General features: G+C 49.9%; 1 protein-coding gene across 4 annotated transcripts in view; it reads right to left on the bottom strand.

Annotated features, from left to right (window-relative positions):
* The window catches only part of ppip5k1b (diphosphoinositol pentakisphosphate kinase 1b), a 101,673-nt gene that overhangs the window by 21,995 nt on the left and 61,077 nt on the right, over window positions 1-18,601 (bottom strand). For all 4 annotated transcript variants that reach the window (XM_079583253.1, XM_079583254.1, XM_079583255.1 and 1 more), the window contains exons 11-19: window positions 18,354-18,429; window positions 18,159-18,268; window positions 16,473-16,558; window positions 15,110-15,235; window positions 12,063-12,184; window positions 11,683-11,859; window positions 8,754-8,895; window positions 3,528-3,751; window positions 1,618-1,745 (exon numbers count right to left, since the gene is read on the bottom strand). In XM_079583253.1, coding sequence (XP_079439379.1) covers window positions 1,618-1,745; window positions 3,528-3,751; window positions 8,754-8,895; window positions 11,683-11,859; window positions 12,063-12,184; window positions 15,110-15,235; window positions 16,473-16,558; window positions 18,159-18,268; window positions 18,354-18,429 — 1,191 coding nt within the window. The remainder of the gene's footprint in view (window positions 1-1,617; window positions 1,746-3,527; window positions 3,752-8,753; window positions 8,896-11,682; window positions 11,860-12,062; window positions 12,185-15,109; window positions 15,236-16,472; window positions 16,559-18,158; window positions 18,269-18,353; window positions 18,430-18,601) is intronic.

Raw genomic sequence — 18,601 nt, 5'->3', positions numbered from 1 at the left:
GCCTGTTCCATGTATTTTCCTATAGCAGTTAGCATTAGCCTGTTCCATGTATTTTCCTATAGCCTTTAGCATTAGCCTGTGCCATGGATTTTCCTATAGCCTTTAGCATTAGCCTGTTCCATGTATTTTCCTATAGCCTTTAGCATTAGCCTGTTCCATGTATTTTGTTATAGCCTTTAGCATTAGCCTGTTCAATGTATTTTTCCTACAGCAGTTAGCAGTAGCCTGTTCCATGTATTTTCCTATAGCCTTTAGCATTAGCCTGTTCCATGTATTTTCCTATAGCCTTTAGCATTAGCCTGTGCCATGCATTTTCCTATAGCCTTTAGCATTAGCCTGTTAAATGTATTTTTCCTACAGCAGTTAGCATTAGCCTGTGCCATGTATTTTCCTATAGCCTTTAGCATTAGTCTGTTCCATGCATTTTCCTATAGCCTTTAGCATTAGCCTGTTCCATGTATTTTCCTATAGCCTTTAGCATTAGCCTGTTCCATGTATTTTGTTATAGCCTTTAGCATTAGCCTGTTCCATGTATTTTTCCTATAGCCTTTAGCATTAGCCTGTTCCATGTATTTTCCTATAGCCTTTAGCATTAGCCTGCTCAGTGTATTTTCCTATAGCCTTTAACATTAGTCTGTTCCATGTATTTCCTATAGCCTTTAGCATTAGCCTGTTCCATGTATTTTCCTATAGCCTTTAGCATTAGCCTGCTCAGTGTATTTTCCTATAGCCTTTAACATTAGTCTGTTCCATGTATTTCCTATAGCCTTTAGCATTAGCCTGTGCCATGTATTTTGTTATAGCCTTTAGCATTAGCCTGTTCCATGTATTTTCCTATAGCCTTTAGCATTAGCCTGTTCCATGTATTTTCCAATAGCCTTTAGCATTAGCCAGTGCCATGTGTTTTCCTATAGCCTTTAGCATTAGCCTGTGCCATGTATTTTCCTATAGCCTTTAGCATTAGCCTGCTCCATGTATTTTCCTATAGCCTTTAGCATTAGCCTGCTCCATGTATTTTCCTATAGCCTTTAGCATTAGCCTGTTCCATGTATTTTCGTATAGCCTTTAGCATTAGCCTGTCCCATGTATTTTCCTATAGCCTTTAGCATTAGCCTGTTCCATGTATTTTCCTATAGCCTTTAGCATTAGCCTGTTCCATGTATTTTCCTATAGCTTTTAGCATTAGCCTGTTCCATGTATTTTCCTATAGCCTTTAGCATTAGCCTGTTCCATGTATTTTCCTATAGCCTTTAGCATTAGCCTGTCCCATGTATTTTCCTATAGCCTTTAGCATTAGCCTGTTCCATGTATTTTCCTATAGCCTTTAGCATTAGCCTGTTCCATGTATTTTCCTATAGCCTTTAGCATTAGCCTGTTCCATGTATTTTCCTATAGCCTTTAGCATTAGCCTGTTCCATGTATTTTGCTATAGCCTTTAGCATTAGCCTGCTCCATGTATTTTCCTATAGCCTTTAGCATTAGCCTGCTCCATACAGCTGTTAGCATTAGTCTCATGATTCTGATCCAGATGTCCGTTTGTGGCTGTACTGAGCTAATTCACCACCAGGGGGTGCTGAAGCACGTGGCCACAGTAACGAGAGGCGGTGCTTGACTCACAGCGGGTGGAGCTTGTTGACGCCCTCGTCCTCATGCGTTCGCTGAAGGTCCAGCTGGATCTTCTTCATCAGAGGAACACAGTAGGTCTGAGCGATGGCCAACTTCTCCTCCTTTGAGATGCCGTACTCCTGAGGACCAGAGCCAGACCGGGTCAGAACCAGGACCAGGAACAGACCGAGTCAGAACCAGGACCAGACCGGGTCAGAACCAGGACCAGACCGGGTCAGAACCAGGACCAGAGCCAGACCGGGTCAGAACGAGGACCAGGAACAGACCGGGTCAGAACCAGGACCAGCCGGGTCAGAACCAGGACCAGCCGGGTCAGAACCAGGACCAGAGCCAGACCGGGTCAGAACCAGGACCAGACCGGGTCAGAACCAGGACCAGACCGGGTCAGAACCAGGACCAGGAACAGACCGGGTCAGAACCAGGACCAGGAACAGACCGGGTCAGAACCAGGACCAGAGCCAGACCGGGTCAGAACCAGGACCAGGGCCAGACCGGGTCAGAACCAGGACCAGACCGGGTCAGAACCAGGGCCAGACCGGGTCAGAACCAGGACCAGAGCCAGACCGGGTCAGAACCAGGACCAGACCGGGTCAGAACCAGGACCAGACCGGTCAGAACCAGGACCAGGACCAGACCGGGTCAGAACCAGGACCAGGACCAGACCGGGTCAGAACCAGGACCAGGAACAGACCGGGTCAGAACCAGGACCAGACCGGTCAGAACCAGGACCAGACCGGGTCAGAACCAGGACCAGGACCAGACCGGGTCAGAACCAGGGCCAGACCGGGTCAGAACCAGGACCAGAGCCAGACCGGGTCAGAACCAGGACCAGACCGGGTCAGAACCAGGACCAGACCGGTCAGAACCAGGACCAGGACCAGACCGGGTCAGAACCAGGACCAGGACCAGACCGGGTCAGAACCAGGACCAGGACCAGACCGGGTCAGAACCAGGACCAGGACCAGACCGGGTCAGAACCAGGACCAGGAACAGACCGGGTCAGAACCAGGACCAGAGCCAGACCGGGTCAGAACCAGGACCAGAGCCAGACCGGGTCAGAACCAGGACCAGGGCCAGACCGGGTCAGAACCAGGGCCAGACCGGGTCAGAACCAGGACCAGAGCCAGACCGGGTCAGAACCAGGACCAGACCGGGTCAGAACCAGGACCAGACCGGTCAGAACCAGGACCAGGACCAGACCGGGTCAGAACCAGGACCAGGACCAGACCGGGTCAGAACCAGGACCAGGAACAGACCGGGTCAGAACCAGGACCAGACCGGTCAGAACCAGGACCAGACCGGGTCAGAACCAGGACCAGGACCAGACCGGGTCAGAACCAGGACCAGGAACAGACCGGGTCAGAACCAGGACCAGAGCCAGACCGGGTCAGAACCAGGACCAGAGCCAGACCGGGTCAGAACCAGGACCAGGGCCAGACCGGGTCAGAACCAGGACCAGACCGGGTCAGAACCAGGACCAGACCGGTCAGAACCAGGACCAGGACCAGACCGGGTCAGAACCAGGACCAGGACCAGACCGGGTCAGAACCAGGACCAGGAACAGACCGGGTCAGAACCAGGACCAGACCGGTCAGAACCAGGACCAGACCGGGTCAGAACCAGGACCAGGACCAGACCGGGTCAGAACCAGGACCAGGGCCAGACCGGGTCAGAACCAGGACCAGAGCCAGACCGGGTCAGAACCAGGACCATGACCGGGTCAGAACCAGGACCAGACCGGGTCAGAACCAGGACCAGACCGGGTCAGAACCAGGACCAGGACCAGACCGGGTCAGAACCAGGACCAGACCGGGTCAGAACCAGGACCAGGACCAGACCGGGTCAGAACCAGGACCAGGACCAGACCGGGTCAGAACCAGGACTGTGTGTGGGTGACTCACCTGTGGGATGACGATGTCGGCCAGGGCGCGGCTCAGGCGGAGCAGATGTGGCGTGTGGTCCAGGCCTAACGTGCTGTTGTGCTGAGAGTCGTACTTGATGCAGTCGTAAATGTCCGGGATTTTGCTGATGTCGTAGCGGCCGTTCTTCATCCGAAAGTCTCGCTCCAGTTTGGACCAACGCTGAAGCATCAGCTCCAGGGACTCGGAGTGGTACAGCTGCAGGTCTGAGGAGACAAGAACATCTACAGGTCTGAGGAGACAAGAACATCTACAGGTGTGAGAGACAAGAACATCTACAGGTGTGAGAGACAAGAACATCTACAGGTCTGAGAGACAAGAACATCTACAGGTCTGAGGAGACAAGAACATCTACATGTGTGAGAGACAAGAACATCTACAGGTCTGAGAGACAAGAACATCTACAGGTGTGAGAGAGACAAGAACATCTACAGGTGTGAGAGACAAGAACATCTACAGGTGTGAGAGACAAGAACATCTACAGGTGTGAGAGACAAGAACATCTACAGGTCTGAGAGAGACAAGAACATCTACAGGTGTGAGAGAGACAAGAACATCTACAGGTGTGAGAGACAAGAACATCTACAGGTGTGAGAGAGAAGAACATCTACAGGTGTGAGAGAGACAAGAACATCTACAGGTGTGAGAGAGACAAGAACATCTACAGGTGTGAGAGAGACAAGAACATCTACAGGTGTGAGAGAGACAAGAACATCTACAGGTGTGAGAGAGACAAGAACATCTACAGGTGTGAGAGACAAGAACATCTACAGGTGTGAGAGACAAGAACATCTACAGGTGTGAGAGAGACAAGAACATCTACAGGTGTGAGAGACAAGAACATCTACAGGTGTGAGAGAGACAAGAACATCTACAGGTGTGAGAGACAAGAACATCTACAGGTGTGAGAGACAAGAACATCTACAGGTGTGAGAGACAAGAACATCTACAGGTGTGAGAGACAAGAACATCTACAGGTGTGAGAGACAAGAACATCTACAGGTGTGAGAGACAAGAACATCTACAGGTGTGAGAGACAAGAACATCTACAGGTGTGAGAGAGACAAGAACATCTACAGGTGTGAGAGACAAGAACATCTACAGGTGTGAGAGACAAGAACATCTACAGGTCTGAGAGACAAGAACATCTACAGGTGTGAGAGACAAGAACATCTACAGGTGTGAGAGACAAGAACATCTACAGGTCTGAGAGAGAAGAACATCTACAGGTGTGAGAGACAAGAACATCTACAGGTCTGAGAGACAAGAACATCTACAGGTGTGAGAGACAAGAACATCTACAGGTGTGAGAGACAAGAACATCTACAGGTGTGAGAGACAAGAACATCTACAGGTGTGAGAGACAAGAACATCTACAGGTGTGAGAGAGACAAGAACATCTACAGGTCTGAGAGACAAGAACATCTACAGGTCTGAGAGACAAGAACATCTACAGGTGTGAGAGACAAGAACATCTACAGGTGTGAGAGACAAGAACATCTACAGGTGTGAGAGACAAGAACATCTACAGGTGTGAGAGACAAGAACATCTACAAGTCTGAGAGACAAGAACATCTACAGGTGTGAGAGACAAGAACATCTACAGGTCTGAGGAGACAAGAACATCTACAGGTGTGAGAGACAAGAACATCTACAGGTGAGAGAGAGACAAGAACATCTACAGGTCTGAGAGACAAGAACATCTACAGGTCTGAGAGACAAGAACATCTACAGGTGTGAGAGACAAGAACATCTACAGGTCTGAGAGACAAGAACATCTACAGGTGTGAGAGACAAGAACATCTACAGGTGTGAGAGACAAGAACATCTACAGGTGTGAGAGACAAGAACATCTACAGGTCTGAGAGAGACAAGAACATCTACAGGTGTGAGAGACAAGAACATCTACAGGTGTGAGAGACAAGAACATCTACAGGTGTGAGAGAGACAAGAACATCTACAGGTGTGAGAGAGACAAGAACATCTACAGGTGTGAGAGACAAGAACATCTACAGGTCTGAGAGACAAGAACATCTACAGGTCTGAGAGACAAGAACATCTACAGGTGTGAGAGACAAGAACATCTACAGGTGTGAGAGACAAGAACATCTACAGGTGTGAGAGACAAGAACATCTACAGGTGTGAGAGACAAGAACATCTACAGGTGTGAGAGACAAGAACATCTACAGGTGTGAGAGACAAGAACATCTACAGGTGTGAGAGACAAGAACATCTACAGGTGTGAGAGACAAGAACATCTACAGGTGTGAGAGACAAGAACATCTACAGGTGTGAGAGACAAGAACATCTACAGGTGAGAGAGAGACAAGAACATCTACAGGTCTGAGAGACAAGAACATCTACAGGTGTGAGAGAGACAAGAACATCTACAGGTGTGAGAAACAAGAACATCTACAGGTGTGAGAGAGACAAGAACATCTACAGGTGAGAGAGACAAGAACATCTACAGGTGTGAGAGACAAGAACATCTACAGGTGTGAGAGACAAGAACATCTACAGGTGTGAGAGAGACAAGAACATCTACAGGTGTGAGAGACAAGAACATCTACAGGTGTGAGAGACAAGAACATCTACAGGTGTGAGAGAGACAAGAACATCTACAGGTGTGAGAGAGACAAGAACATCTACAGGTGTGAGAGACAAGAACATCTACAGGTGTGAGAGACAAGAACATCTACAGGTGTGAGAGAGACAAGAACATCTACAGGTGTGAGAGACAAGAACATCTACAGGTGTGAGAGACAAGAACATCTACAGGTGTGAGAGAGACAAGAACATCTACAGGTGTGAGAGACAAGAACATCTACAGGTGTGAGAGAGACAAGAACATCTACAGGTGAGAGAGACAAGAACATCTACAGGTGTGAGAGACAAGAACATCTACAGGTGTGAGAGACAAGAACATCTACAGGTCTGAGAGAGACAAGAACATCTACAGGTGTGAGAGACAAGAACATCTACAGTTGTGAGAGAGACAAGAACATCTACAGGTGTGAGAGACAAGAACATCTACAGTTGTGAGAGAGACAAGAACATCTACAGTTGTGAGAGAGACAAGAACATCTACAGGTGTGAGAGACAAGAACATCTACAGGTGTGAGAGAGACAAGAACATCTACAGGTGTGAGAGAGACAAGAACATCTACAGGTGTGAGAGACAAGAACATCTACAGGTCTGAGAGACAAGAACATCTACAGGTCTGAGAGACAAGAACATCTACAGGTGTGAGAGAGACAAGAACATCTACAGGTGTGAGAGAGACAAGAACATCTACAGGTGTGAGAGACAAGAACATCTACAGGTGTGAGAGAGAAGAACATCTACAGGTGTGAGAGACAAGAACATCTACAGGTGTGAGAGAGACAAGAACATCTACAGGTGTGAGAGAGACAAGAACATCTACAGGTGTGAGAGACAAGAACATCTACAGGTGTGAGAGAGACAAGAACATCTACAGGTGTGAGAGACAAGAACATCTACAGGTGTGAGAGAGACAAGAACATCTACAGGTGTGAGAGACAAGAACCTCTACAGGTCTGAGAGACAAGAACATCTACAGGTGTGAGAGACAAGAACATCTACAGGTGTGAGAGACAAGAACATCTACAGGTGTGAGAGAGACAAGAACATCTACAGGTGTGAGAGAGACAAGAACATCTACAGGTGTGAGAGAGACAAGAACATCTACAGGTGAGAGAGACAAGAACATCTACAGGTCTGAGAGACAAGAACATCTACAGGTGAGAGAGACAAGAACATCTACAGGTGTGAGAGACAAGAACATCTACAGGTGTGAGAGAGAAGAACATCTACAGGTCTGAGGAGACAAGAACATCTACAGGTCTGAGAGAGACAAGAACATCTACAGGTGTGAGAGACAAGAACATCTACAGGTGTGAGAGACAAGAACATCTACAGGTCTGAGAGCGACAAGAACATCTACAGGTCTGAGAGACAAGAACATCTACAGGTCTGAGAGACAAGAACATCTACAGGTGTGAGAGACAAGAACATCTACAGGTGTGAGAGACAAGAACATCTACAGGTGTGAGAGACAAGAACATCTACAGGTGTGAGAAACAAGAACATCTACAGGTCTGAGAGACAAGAACATCTACAGGTCTGAGAGAGACAAGAACATCTACAGGTCTGAGAGAGACAAGAACATCTACAGGTGTGAGAGACAAGAACATCTACAGGTGTGAGAGACAAGAACATCTACAGGTGTGAGAGAGACAAGAACATCTACAGGTCTGAGAGACAAGAACATCTACAGGTGTGAGAGACAAGAACATCTACAGGTGTGAGAGAGACAAGAACATCTACAGGTGTGAGAGACAAGAACATCTACAGGTGTGAGAGAGACAAGAACATCTACAGGTGTGAGAGACAAGAACATCTACAGGTGTGAGAGAGACAAGAGCATCTACAGGTGTGAGAGACAAGAACATCTACAGGTCTGAGAGAGACAAGAACATCTACAGGTGTGAGAGACAAGAACATCTACAGGTGTGAGAGAGACAAGAACATCTACAGGTGTGAGAGACAAGAACATCTACAGGTGTGAGAGAGACAAGAACATCTACAGGTCTGAGAGACAAGAACATCTACAGGTGTGAGAGACAAGAACATCTACAGGTGTGAGAGAGACAAGAACATCTACAGGTGTGAGAGACAAGAACATCTACAGGTGTGAGAGACAAGAACATCTACAGGTGTGAGAGACAAGAACATCTACAGGTGTGAGAGACAAGAACATCTACAGGTGTGAGAAAGACAAGAACATCTACAGGTGTGAGAGACAAGAACATCTACAGGTCTGAGAGACAAGAACATCTACAGGTGTGAGAGACAAGAACATCTACAGGTGTGAGAGACAAGAACATCTACAGGTGTGAGAAAGACAAGAACATCTACAGGTGTGAGAGACAAGAACATCTACAGGTCTGAGAGACAAGAACATCTACAGGTGTGAGAGACAAGAACATCTACAGGTGTGAGAGACAAGAACATCTACAGGTGTGAGAGACAAGAACATCTACAGGTCTGAGAGACAAGAACATCTACAGGTGTGAGAGACAAGAACATCTACAGGTGTGAGAGACAAGAACATCTACAGGTGTGAGAGACAAGAACATCTACAGGTGTGAGGAGGAGGACAGGAGCAGAACATGAGGAGACTCACTCTGGGCCGTGGGACTCTCCAGTCTCTGGCGGATCTGCGAGGTCAGGTTCTGGATGAGGCCGTAGACCTCGTCACAGGTCTTCACCGGGTTCTGGACCTGGTTCATGGAGTTTACCAGAGACGGGCTCTGAGTCGGCGCCAGCTGCAGAGACAGATCAGAGTCACTGATTCAGCTCAGCACCTTCTCCTCGCTGTGTGTGGTCACGTGACCTGAGGCCTGAGGCGTAACCTGAGGCGTAACCTGAGGCTTGACCTGAGGCGTGACCTGAGGTATGAGGAGGAGGAGCTGAGGAGTGAGGAGTGAGGAGGAGGAGCTGAGGAGTGAGGAGGAGGAGCTGAGGAGTGAGGAGGAGGAGTTGAGTGAAACATATGTCTCTAAACTCCTGTAATAATGTAGGCAGTAAACAACATGGCTGCCACCGTAGACCGTAAACAACATGGCTGCCACCGTAGACAGTAAACAACATGGCTGCCACCGTAGACAGTAAACAACATGGCTGCCACCGTAGACAGTAAACAACATGGCTGCCACCGTAGACAGTAAACAACATGGCTGCCACCGTAGACAGTAAACAACATGGCTGCCACCGTAGACAGTAAACAACATGGCTGCCACCGTAAACAGTAAACAACATGGCTGCCACCATAGACGGTAAACAACATGGCTGCCACCGTAGACAGTAAACAACATGGCTGCCACCGTAGACAGTAAACAACATGGCTGCCACCGTAGACAGTAAACAACATGGCTGCCACCGTAGACAGTAAACAACATGGCTGCCACCGTAGACAGTAAACAACATGGCTGCCACCGTAGACAGTAAACAACATGGCTGCCACCGTAGGCAGTAAACAACATGGCTGCCACCGTAGACAGTAAAGAACATGGCTGCCACCGTAGACAGTAAAGAACATGGCTGCCACCGTAGACAGTAAACAACATGGCTGCCACCGTAGATAGTAAACAACATGGCTGCCACCGTAGACAGTAAACAACATGGCTACCACCATAGACAGTAAACAACATGGCTGCCACCGTAGACAGTAAACAACATGGCTGCCACCGTAGACCGTAAACAACATGGCTGCCACCGTAGGCAGTAAACAACATGGCTGCCACCGTAGACAGTAAAGAACATGGCTGCCACCGTAGACCGTAAACAACATGGCTGCCACCGTAGACAGTAAACAACATGGCTGCCACCGTAGGCAGTAAACAACATGGCTGCCACCGTAGACAGTAAACAACATGGCTGCCACCGTAGACAGTAAACAACATGGCTGCCACCGTAGACAGTAAACAACATGGCTGCCACCGTAGAGAGTAAACAACATGGCTGTCACCGTAGACAGTAAACAACATGGCTGCCACCGTAGACAGTAAAGAACATGGCTGCCACCGTAGACAGTAAACGACATGGCTGTCACCGTAGAGAGTAAACAACATGGCTGCCACCGTAGACAGTAAACAACATGGCTGCCACCGTAGACAGTAAACGACATGGCTGTCACTGTAGACAGTAAACAACATGGCTGCCACAGTAGACAGTAAACAACATGGCTGCCACCGTAGACAGTAAACAACATGGCTGCCACCGTAGACAGTAAACAACATGGCTGTCACCGTAGAGAGTAAACAACATGGCTGTCACCGTAGACAGTAAACAACATGGCTGCCACCGTAGACAGTAAACAACATGGCTGCCACCGTAGACAGTAAAGAACATGGCTGCCACCGTAGACAGTAAACAACATGGCTGCCACGGTAGACAGTAAACAACATGGCTGCCACCGTAGACCGTAAACAACATGGCTGCCAGGTGGTACCTTCTGATAGAGGTGGTACCTTCTGATAGAGGTGGTACCGTCTGATAGAGGTGGTACCTTCTGATAGTGGTGGTACCTTCTGATATTGGTGGTACCTTCTGATAGAGGTGGTACCTTCTGATAGAGGTGGTACCTTCTGATAGTGGTGGTACCTTCTGATAGAGGTGGTACCTTCTGATATTGGTGGTACCTTCTGATAGAGGTGGTACCTTCTGATAGTGGTGGTACCTTCTGATAGAGGTGGTACCTTCTGATAGTGGTGGTACCTTCTGATAGTGGTGGTACCTTCTGATAGAGGTGGTACCTTCTGATAGAGGTGGTACCTTCTGATAGAGGTGGTACCTTCTGATAGAGGTGGTACCTTCTGATATTGGTGGTACCTTCTGATAGTGGTGGTACCTTCTGATAGTGGTGGTACCTTCTGATAGTGGTGGTACCTTCTGATAGTGGTGGTACCTTCTGATAGAGGTGGTACCTTCTGATAGAGGTGGTACCTTCTGATAGAGATGGTACCGTCTGATAGAGGTGGTACCTTCTGATAGAGGTGGTACCTTCTGATAGTGGTGGTACCTTCTGATAGAGGTGGTACCTTCTGATAGAGGTGGTACCTTCTGATAGTGGTGGTACCTTCTGATAGTGGTGGTACCTTCTGATAGAGGTGGTACCTTCTGATAGAGGTGGTACCTTCTGATAGAGGTGGTACCTTCTGATAGAGGTTGTACCATCTGATAGAGGTGGTACCTTCTGATAGAGGTGGTACCTTCTGATAGTGGTGGTACCTTCTGATAGTGGTGGTACCTTCTGATAGAGGTGGTACCTTCTGATAGTGGTGGTACCTTCTGATAGAGATGGTACCGTCTGATAGAGGTGGTACCTTCTGATAGAGGTGGTACCTTCTGATAGTGGTGGTACCTTCTGATAGAGGTGGTACCTTCTGATAGAGGTGGTACCTTCTGATAGTGGTGGTACCTTCTGATAGTGGTGGTACCTTCTGATAGAGGTGGTACCTTCTGATAGAGGTGGTACCTTCTGATAGAGGTGGTACCTTCTGATAGAGGTTGTACCATCTGATAGAGGTGGTACCTTCTGATAGAGGTGGTACCTTCTGATAGTGGTCGGCGCTGAAGTCCTGGTCCTGCTGGAGGATCTCGTGGAGTCTGGTCTTGACTCGGTTCTGAGAGTCTGACAGAGAGTCCGAGTCCAGGAGGCCGTTCATGTTGGCGCTTTTCACCATCTGCACCAGGATCGGAGTCAGCTCCCCCTCCAGCGCCAACAGGCCCTAGGACAGAGGGAGGAGTCAGCCCCGCCCACAGAGGAGTCAGCCCCGCCCACAGAGGAGTCAGCCCCGCCCACAGAGGAGTCAGCCCCGCCCACAGAGGAGTCAGCCCCGCCCACAGAGGAGTCAGCCCCGCCCACAGAGGAGTCAGTCCCGCCCACAGAGGAGTCAGCCACGCCCACAGAAGAGTCACACTCGGGTCTTACTTTGGCGAAGGCGGCGGCCGTCATCTGGACACGCCCCTCGTCGGAGGCGTAGATCTTCAGGTCGTGCCTGTAGGTGCTGTGGAGCCGGAGCAAACCACAGCCCGGGAACCCCGCGTAGTCTCCTAGAGCCAGGACCAGACAGGGGTCAGCGTGAGCTCAGACAGGGGTCAGCGTGAGGTCAGACAGTGTGAGGTCAGCGTGAGGTCAGACCTCATCACTCCTTGATTTGGATCAAACCTGATCCGTGTCAGAGTTTGCTCTGCACATGCTCAGAAGTTGCTACGGCAACAGGACAAACGATGATCTGACACTTTCTATAAACATTTAAACTTTGAATCATTTTGTTTTTATGACGTCACTGACTGGAATCTCCAAACTGCAGCGATGACTGTTTTAACCCTCACCTGAACCCAGCACATTTTCTCCAGTTTGGCTTTACCCAAATCTAAAAGCAAAAAAGTGTCAAAAGAGCGACAAAACCTGCTGGAAAAGCAACAATAACACAATAAAAAAGCTACAAAATACGGAAACACAAAAGAAACGCTTAGAAAAAGCAACAAAATGGTTTGAAATGAGGCGTCGCTCTGGCCCAGAGTCTGTGAACTCCAGCTGAGGAGCTTTTAGATTTGGGTTAAGCCAAAGTGGAGGAAATGTGCTCGTTTAAGACGTTCCGTCCAACACATCACCTTATACATACATAATACTTACACACTCGGCTTCGAGAAGTTCTTTTTACTTAAAGCATGACTGCACCATCTGAGATGTTTCCATCACTCCTGAAGCTCCTGAAGCTTCTGAAGCTCCCGAAGCTCCTGAAGCTTCTGAAGCTCCTGAAGCTCCTGAAGCTCCAGAAGCCCCTGAAGCTCCTGAAGCTCCACCCCGCCTGCGCCGTGATGCTAACGTTAGCCTGAGTGACGCAGATCAGGCATCGATCCGGATCGTGAGTGACAGGTCTGCTCTGATTGGCTGCTGCAGCTCACATGCCGCCTGTTGAATCAAACCCTCTGCACATGTTTCTGCAGCCTCTCAGTCGTCCAGAAGAGCTCCATCTGCACTGACGCTAAACTACTCTTGTTTTATCTCATGATCCAGATTTTACTTTAATAAACTTTAAACCTTTCCTACAGTGGGAAACTCCTGAGCGACTGAGAGCGGCACAAACATGGTTCTGTAGTTTATGATTTCTGCTCATGCTCCTCCATTAGAAACGTTAAACACAATAAATACATTTCCTTTGCTGATAAGATGAAATAACCTTAAAGAGCAAAAACACAAACTTCACTTTTAAACAGAAATGAGACTTTTCAGGATTTCTCATTTTCCCCCAAAGCGAAAGAAACTCATATTTTACGATCCAGAACTTCCTGCTTCACTTCCTGCCTCGGTCACATGCTCATTTCGCCCAATCAGGAGGCGGCACACGTCACATGACCCGGATTAGTGCGAGCCTCGTTAACCAATCAGGGCGCCACGTCATCATCACCAGCTGATTCAAGCCATCCAATCACAGCGGCCGGATCGGGGGGCGGAGGGCGGGGCTTACCGATCGGAGACTCGTTTCCACGGAGACGGCGGTTACCGGCTTTTCACCGACGTTCATCGGAAAAACACAGTGTTAAAGACTTAGACCCCGCCCCCTGTGTCAGATGCCCTTCCTTAGACCCCGCCCCCTGTGTCAGAAGCCCTTAGACCCCGCCCCCTGTGTCAGATGCCCTTAGACCCCGCCCCCTGTGTCAGATGCCCTTCCTTAGACTCCTCCCCCTGTGTCAGATGCCCTTAGACCCCGCCCCCTGTGTCAGATGCCCTCCCTTAGACTCCTCCCCCTGTGTCAGATGTCCTTCCTTAGACTCCTCCCCCTGTGTCAGATGCCCTTCTTTAGACCCCGCCCCCTGTGTCATATGCCCTTCCTTAGACCCCGCCCCCTGTGTCAGATGCCCTTAGACCCCGCCCCCTGTGTCAGATGCCCTTTCTTAGACCCCGCCCCCTGTGTCAGATGTCCTTAGACCCCGCCCCCTGTGTCAGATGCCCTTCCTTAGACCCCGCCCCCTGTGTCAGATGCCCTTCCTTAGACCCCGCCCCCTGTGTCAGATGCCCTTAGACCCCGCCCCCTGTGTCAGATGCCCTTAGACCCCGCCCCCTGTGTCAGATGCCTTTCCTTAGACCCCGCCCCCTGGGTCAGATGCCCTTAGACCCCGCCCCCTGGGTCATATGCCCTTCCTTAGACCCCGCCCCCTGTGTCGGATGCCTTTAGAACCCGCCCCATGTGTCAGATGTCTTTCCTTAGACCCCGCCCCCTGTGTCAGATGTCCTTCCTTAGACCCCGCCCCCTGTGTCAGATGCCTTTAGAACCCGCCCCCTGTGTCAGATGCCCTTCCTTAGACCCCGCCCCCTGTGTAAGATGCCCTTCCTTAGACCCCGCCCCCTGTGTCAGATGCCCTTCCTTACACCCCGCCCCCTGTGTCAGATGCCCCTCCTTAGACCCCGCCCCCTATGCCAGATGCCCCTCCTTAGACCCCGCCCCCTGTGTCAGATGCCCTTCCTTAGACCCCGCCCCCTGTCAGACGCCCTTCCTTAGACCCCGCCCCCTGTCAAATGCCCTTCCTTAGACCCCGCCCCCTGTGTCAGATGCCCTTCCTTAGACCCCGCCCCCTGTGTCAGATGCCCTTCCTTAGACCCCGCCCCGTGTCAGATGCTCTTAGACCCCGCCCCCTGTGGCAGATGCCCTTAGACCCCGCCCCCTGTGGCATATGCCCTTAGACCCCGCCCCCTGTGTCAGATGCCCTTCCTTAGACCCCGCCCCCTGTGTCAGATGCCCTTCCTTAGACCCCGCCCCCTGTGTCAGATGCCCTTAGACCCCGCCCCCTGTGTCAGATGCCCTTAGACCCCGCCCCCTGTGTCAGATGCCTTTCCTTAGACCCCGCCCCCTGTGTCAGATGCCCTTAGACCCCGCCCCCTGTGTCAGATGCCCTTCAGTGACCTCCAGAGTGGGAGGAGTCATTCATGTGATGAAAAGGGCGGAGTTAAACCCGTGCCCGCGGTGCCCGTACCTTGTCCTCCTGGGTACATGCAGCGAAACGCCCGGCCCAGCTCCTCGGCCTGGACTCGGCCCGCGGGGGTCAGTTCCCCCCCCCATTTCAGCACCAGCAGCAGCGACGGGCCCTCCTTATGGCAGTCTGTAAACACAACATAACTGACTCTACAGCGCCCCCTACAGACAGCCCTCCTCATGGCAGTCTGTAAACACACACATAACTGACTCTACAGCGCCCCCTACAGACAGCCCTCCTTATGGCAGTCTGTAAACACAAACATAACTGACTCTACAGCGCCCCCTACAGACAGCCCTCCTTATGGCAGTCTGTAAACACAACATAACTGACTCTACAGCGCCCCTACAGACAGCCCTCCTTATGGCAGTCTGTAAACACAAACATAACTGACTCTACAGCGCCCCCTACAGACAGCCCTCCTTATGACAGTCTGTAAACACACACATAACTGACTCTACAGCGCCCCCTACAGACAGCCCTCCTTATGGCAGTCTGTAAACACACACATAACTGACTCTACAGCGCCCCCTACAGACAGCCCTCCTTATGGCAGTCTGTAAACACACACATAACTGACTCTACAGCGCCCCCTACAGACAGCCCTCCTTATGGCAGTCTGTGAACACACACATAACTGACTCTACAGCGCCCCCTACAGACAACCCTCCTTATGACAGTCTGTAAACACAACATAACTGACTCTACAGCGCCCCCTACAGACAGCCCTCCTTATGACAGTCTGTAAACACAACATAACTGACTCTACAGCGCCCCCTACAGACAGCCCTCCTTATGGCAGTCTGTAAACACACACATAACTGACTCTACAGCGCCCCCTACAGACAGCCCTCCTTATGGCAGTCTGTAAACACACACATAACTGACTCTACAGCGCCCCCTACAGACAGCCCTCCTTATGGCAGTCTGTAAACACAACATAACTGACTCTACAGCGCCCCCTACAGACAGCCCTCCTTATGACAGTCTGTAAACACACACATAACTGACTCTACAGCGCCCCCTACAGACAGCCCTCCTTATGGCAGTCTGTAAACACACACATAACTGACTCTACAGCGCCCCCTACAGACAGCCCTCCTTATGACAGTCTGTAAACACAACATAACTGACTCTACAGCGCCCCCTACAGACAGCCCTCCTTATGACAGTCTGTAAACACAACATAACTGACTCTACAGCGCCCCCTACAGACAGCCCTCTTTATGACAGTCTGTAAACACACACATAACTGACTCTACAGTGAATACTATTGCAGTAGTATTGCAGTAGTTTTGCAGTAGTATTGCAGTAGTATTGCAGTAGTATTGCAGTAGTATTGCAGTAGTATTGCAGTACTTACCCTCCTCTCCGCTGGACGCCTGGGGTTTTCCCGTGCGCAGATATGTGAGCTGGACTTTCCGGTTGATCCCAGAGAAGTGTCCGTACCTTCGACACAACAGTCATGTTAAAACGATGTGAAAGAAAACAGCAACACACGACAAACTCACACACGACAAACTCACACACGACAAACTCACACACGACAAACTCCCGCTCAGCACAAACCCTTTCACCTTCTGTCCAGCTTCATTCAGGTGTTAGTGTGTAACTGAGCAGCTGAAAGGTGCAGTGGGAACCAGATGTTCACACACACTGTTTTCTCACTGACATGAAACCAGAATGAACTTTGACTGTTTTGGGTCAATTAGAAGTCAGAACTTTACCTACACTAATATCCCTGTCCCTTTAAACAGTTAAAGCCCAGAGGATGAAGCTGCTCTGAAGCTCAGGTCTGGTTCCTCCTTGGCTGTGATTTCCTGAAGGTTCAGGTTCATTGGTTAAAACAATGATGTAAATGTCCAATCATCACACAGATCAGAAAGAAGGCGGGTTCTGTGTCAGAGATGAACGAGCTGTGTCTGAAATGTGAAGATCAACCCAAGAACCAAAGACCTGGAGAAGAAGCAAAGACCTGGAGAAGAACCAAAGACCTGGAGAAGAACCAAAGACCTGGAGAAGAACCAAAGACCTGGAGAAGAACCAAAGACCTGGAGAAGAACCAAAGACCTGGAGAAGAAGCAAAGACCTGGAGAAGAACCACAGACCTGGAGAAGAAGCTGAACCTGGTCATAGTTTGTCTTTATCCAGAAACAAGTCCTGACCCGACATGAGAGGGAACTCTGAGAGCGACAAGCTCTGACTCCAAAACAAACCAGGAGAAAGACCAGGAGAACACACATGGGGGGGCAGCATCATGCTGTGGGGGAGGGGCTGGAGCACTTCACATGAAGAAAGAACTCTATGTGGAAATATAGAAGTTAAAGCTCGGGGCAGATGTTTCTTCAAATGGACAATGACCCAAAGACAAACTGTTACAAAGTCCTGACCTCAGTCCAGGTTAAATGTATCAGAGCTGAAAAGGCATAGGCACACAAGGCGGCTACACATGTGTCTCAGTGACACCAGTTCTGTTTGAAGAAATGGACCAAAACTTATCAACGATTGTGAGACGTTTGTGGAAGGAAATCCAACACGTTTGACCCAACGTTATATGGTTTAAAGGCAACGCTACAAATATCTCTCATTCTTCTGACATTTAGCCAAAAACAAATAATTGAAAAAAATCTAGCTGACCTGAAACAGTAAAAGTTAATTCTGGTTTCATGTCAGACGGTCTTTTATAAAGTGTAAGTAAACATCTGGTTCCACACTCAAAAACACACAAACACATTCAGGCCTGTGGGTCAGTGAGGGAGGAGCAGCTGAAAGGTTAGAAGATCAAACATGCACCAAACTCAAGGATCAGACGTACTGAGAATCATTGAGACTGGACTCCCTTGAAGAAACAGAGGAGAGTTTGGAGAAAGAACAGGACAGATGACTGCTTAAAGAGTGAAAAACAGATGAACCCTAAAGGACGCTTTAGGGCAGAGCTTCCCAACCCGAGGTACAGGGCCTCGGGGGGAACGTCACATGTGAACCGTGGAAACGCACCATTTAAGGTGGTGTCAGGTAATCGTGTAGATGATGTGAAGGTCAAACTCACATCTCCAGCACGGTCTTCAGCTGCTCCAGTTTGGATTTCTTCTCCTCGATTTCGCAGTCCGTGTGCTGCCCCAGTTCCACCAGCAGGAGGCGCGCGATGTCCAGCACCTCCTGAAACACACGAAGAAGAAGAGGCTCCTGTTACAAACACACTCTTCTTCTTCTTCTGCTCAGATGTTTCTCCTCTGAGTCCGACCTGCAGCTGCTTCGGCTTCTTCAGCTTCAGTTTCCCGCTTTTATATCCTCCGTATTTATCGAAGAGCTCAAAGAACCTGCGGGAACAGAAACACAGGAGGTCAGAGTCAGGCCTGGCTCGGACCCTCAGATCCTGGGGCCCCGGGACCCTCTGACCCTGGGACCCTGAGACCCTGCGACCCTGGGGCCCTGGGACACTCTGACCCTGGGACCCTGGGACTCTGGGACCCTGGGACCCTGGGACTCGAC

The sequence above is a fragment of the Gobius niger genome, assembly GCF_951799975.1.
Source record: "Gobius niger genome assembly, contig: SCAFFOLD_41, whole genome shotgun sequence".
In the NCBI taxonomy this organism is placed as follows: domain Eukaryota; kingdom Metazoa; phylum Chordata; class Actinopteri; order Gobiiformes; family Gobiidae; genus Gobius; species Gobius niger.
The sequence above is the reverse complement of the archived record's forward strand: the minus strand, read 5'-3'. Positions and strand labels throughout refer to the sequence as shown.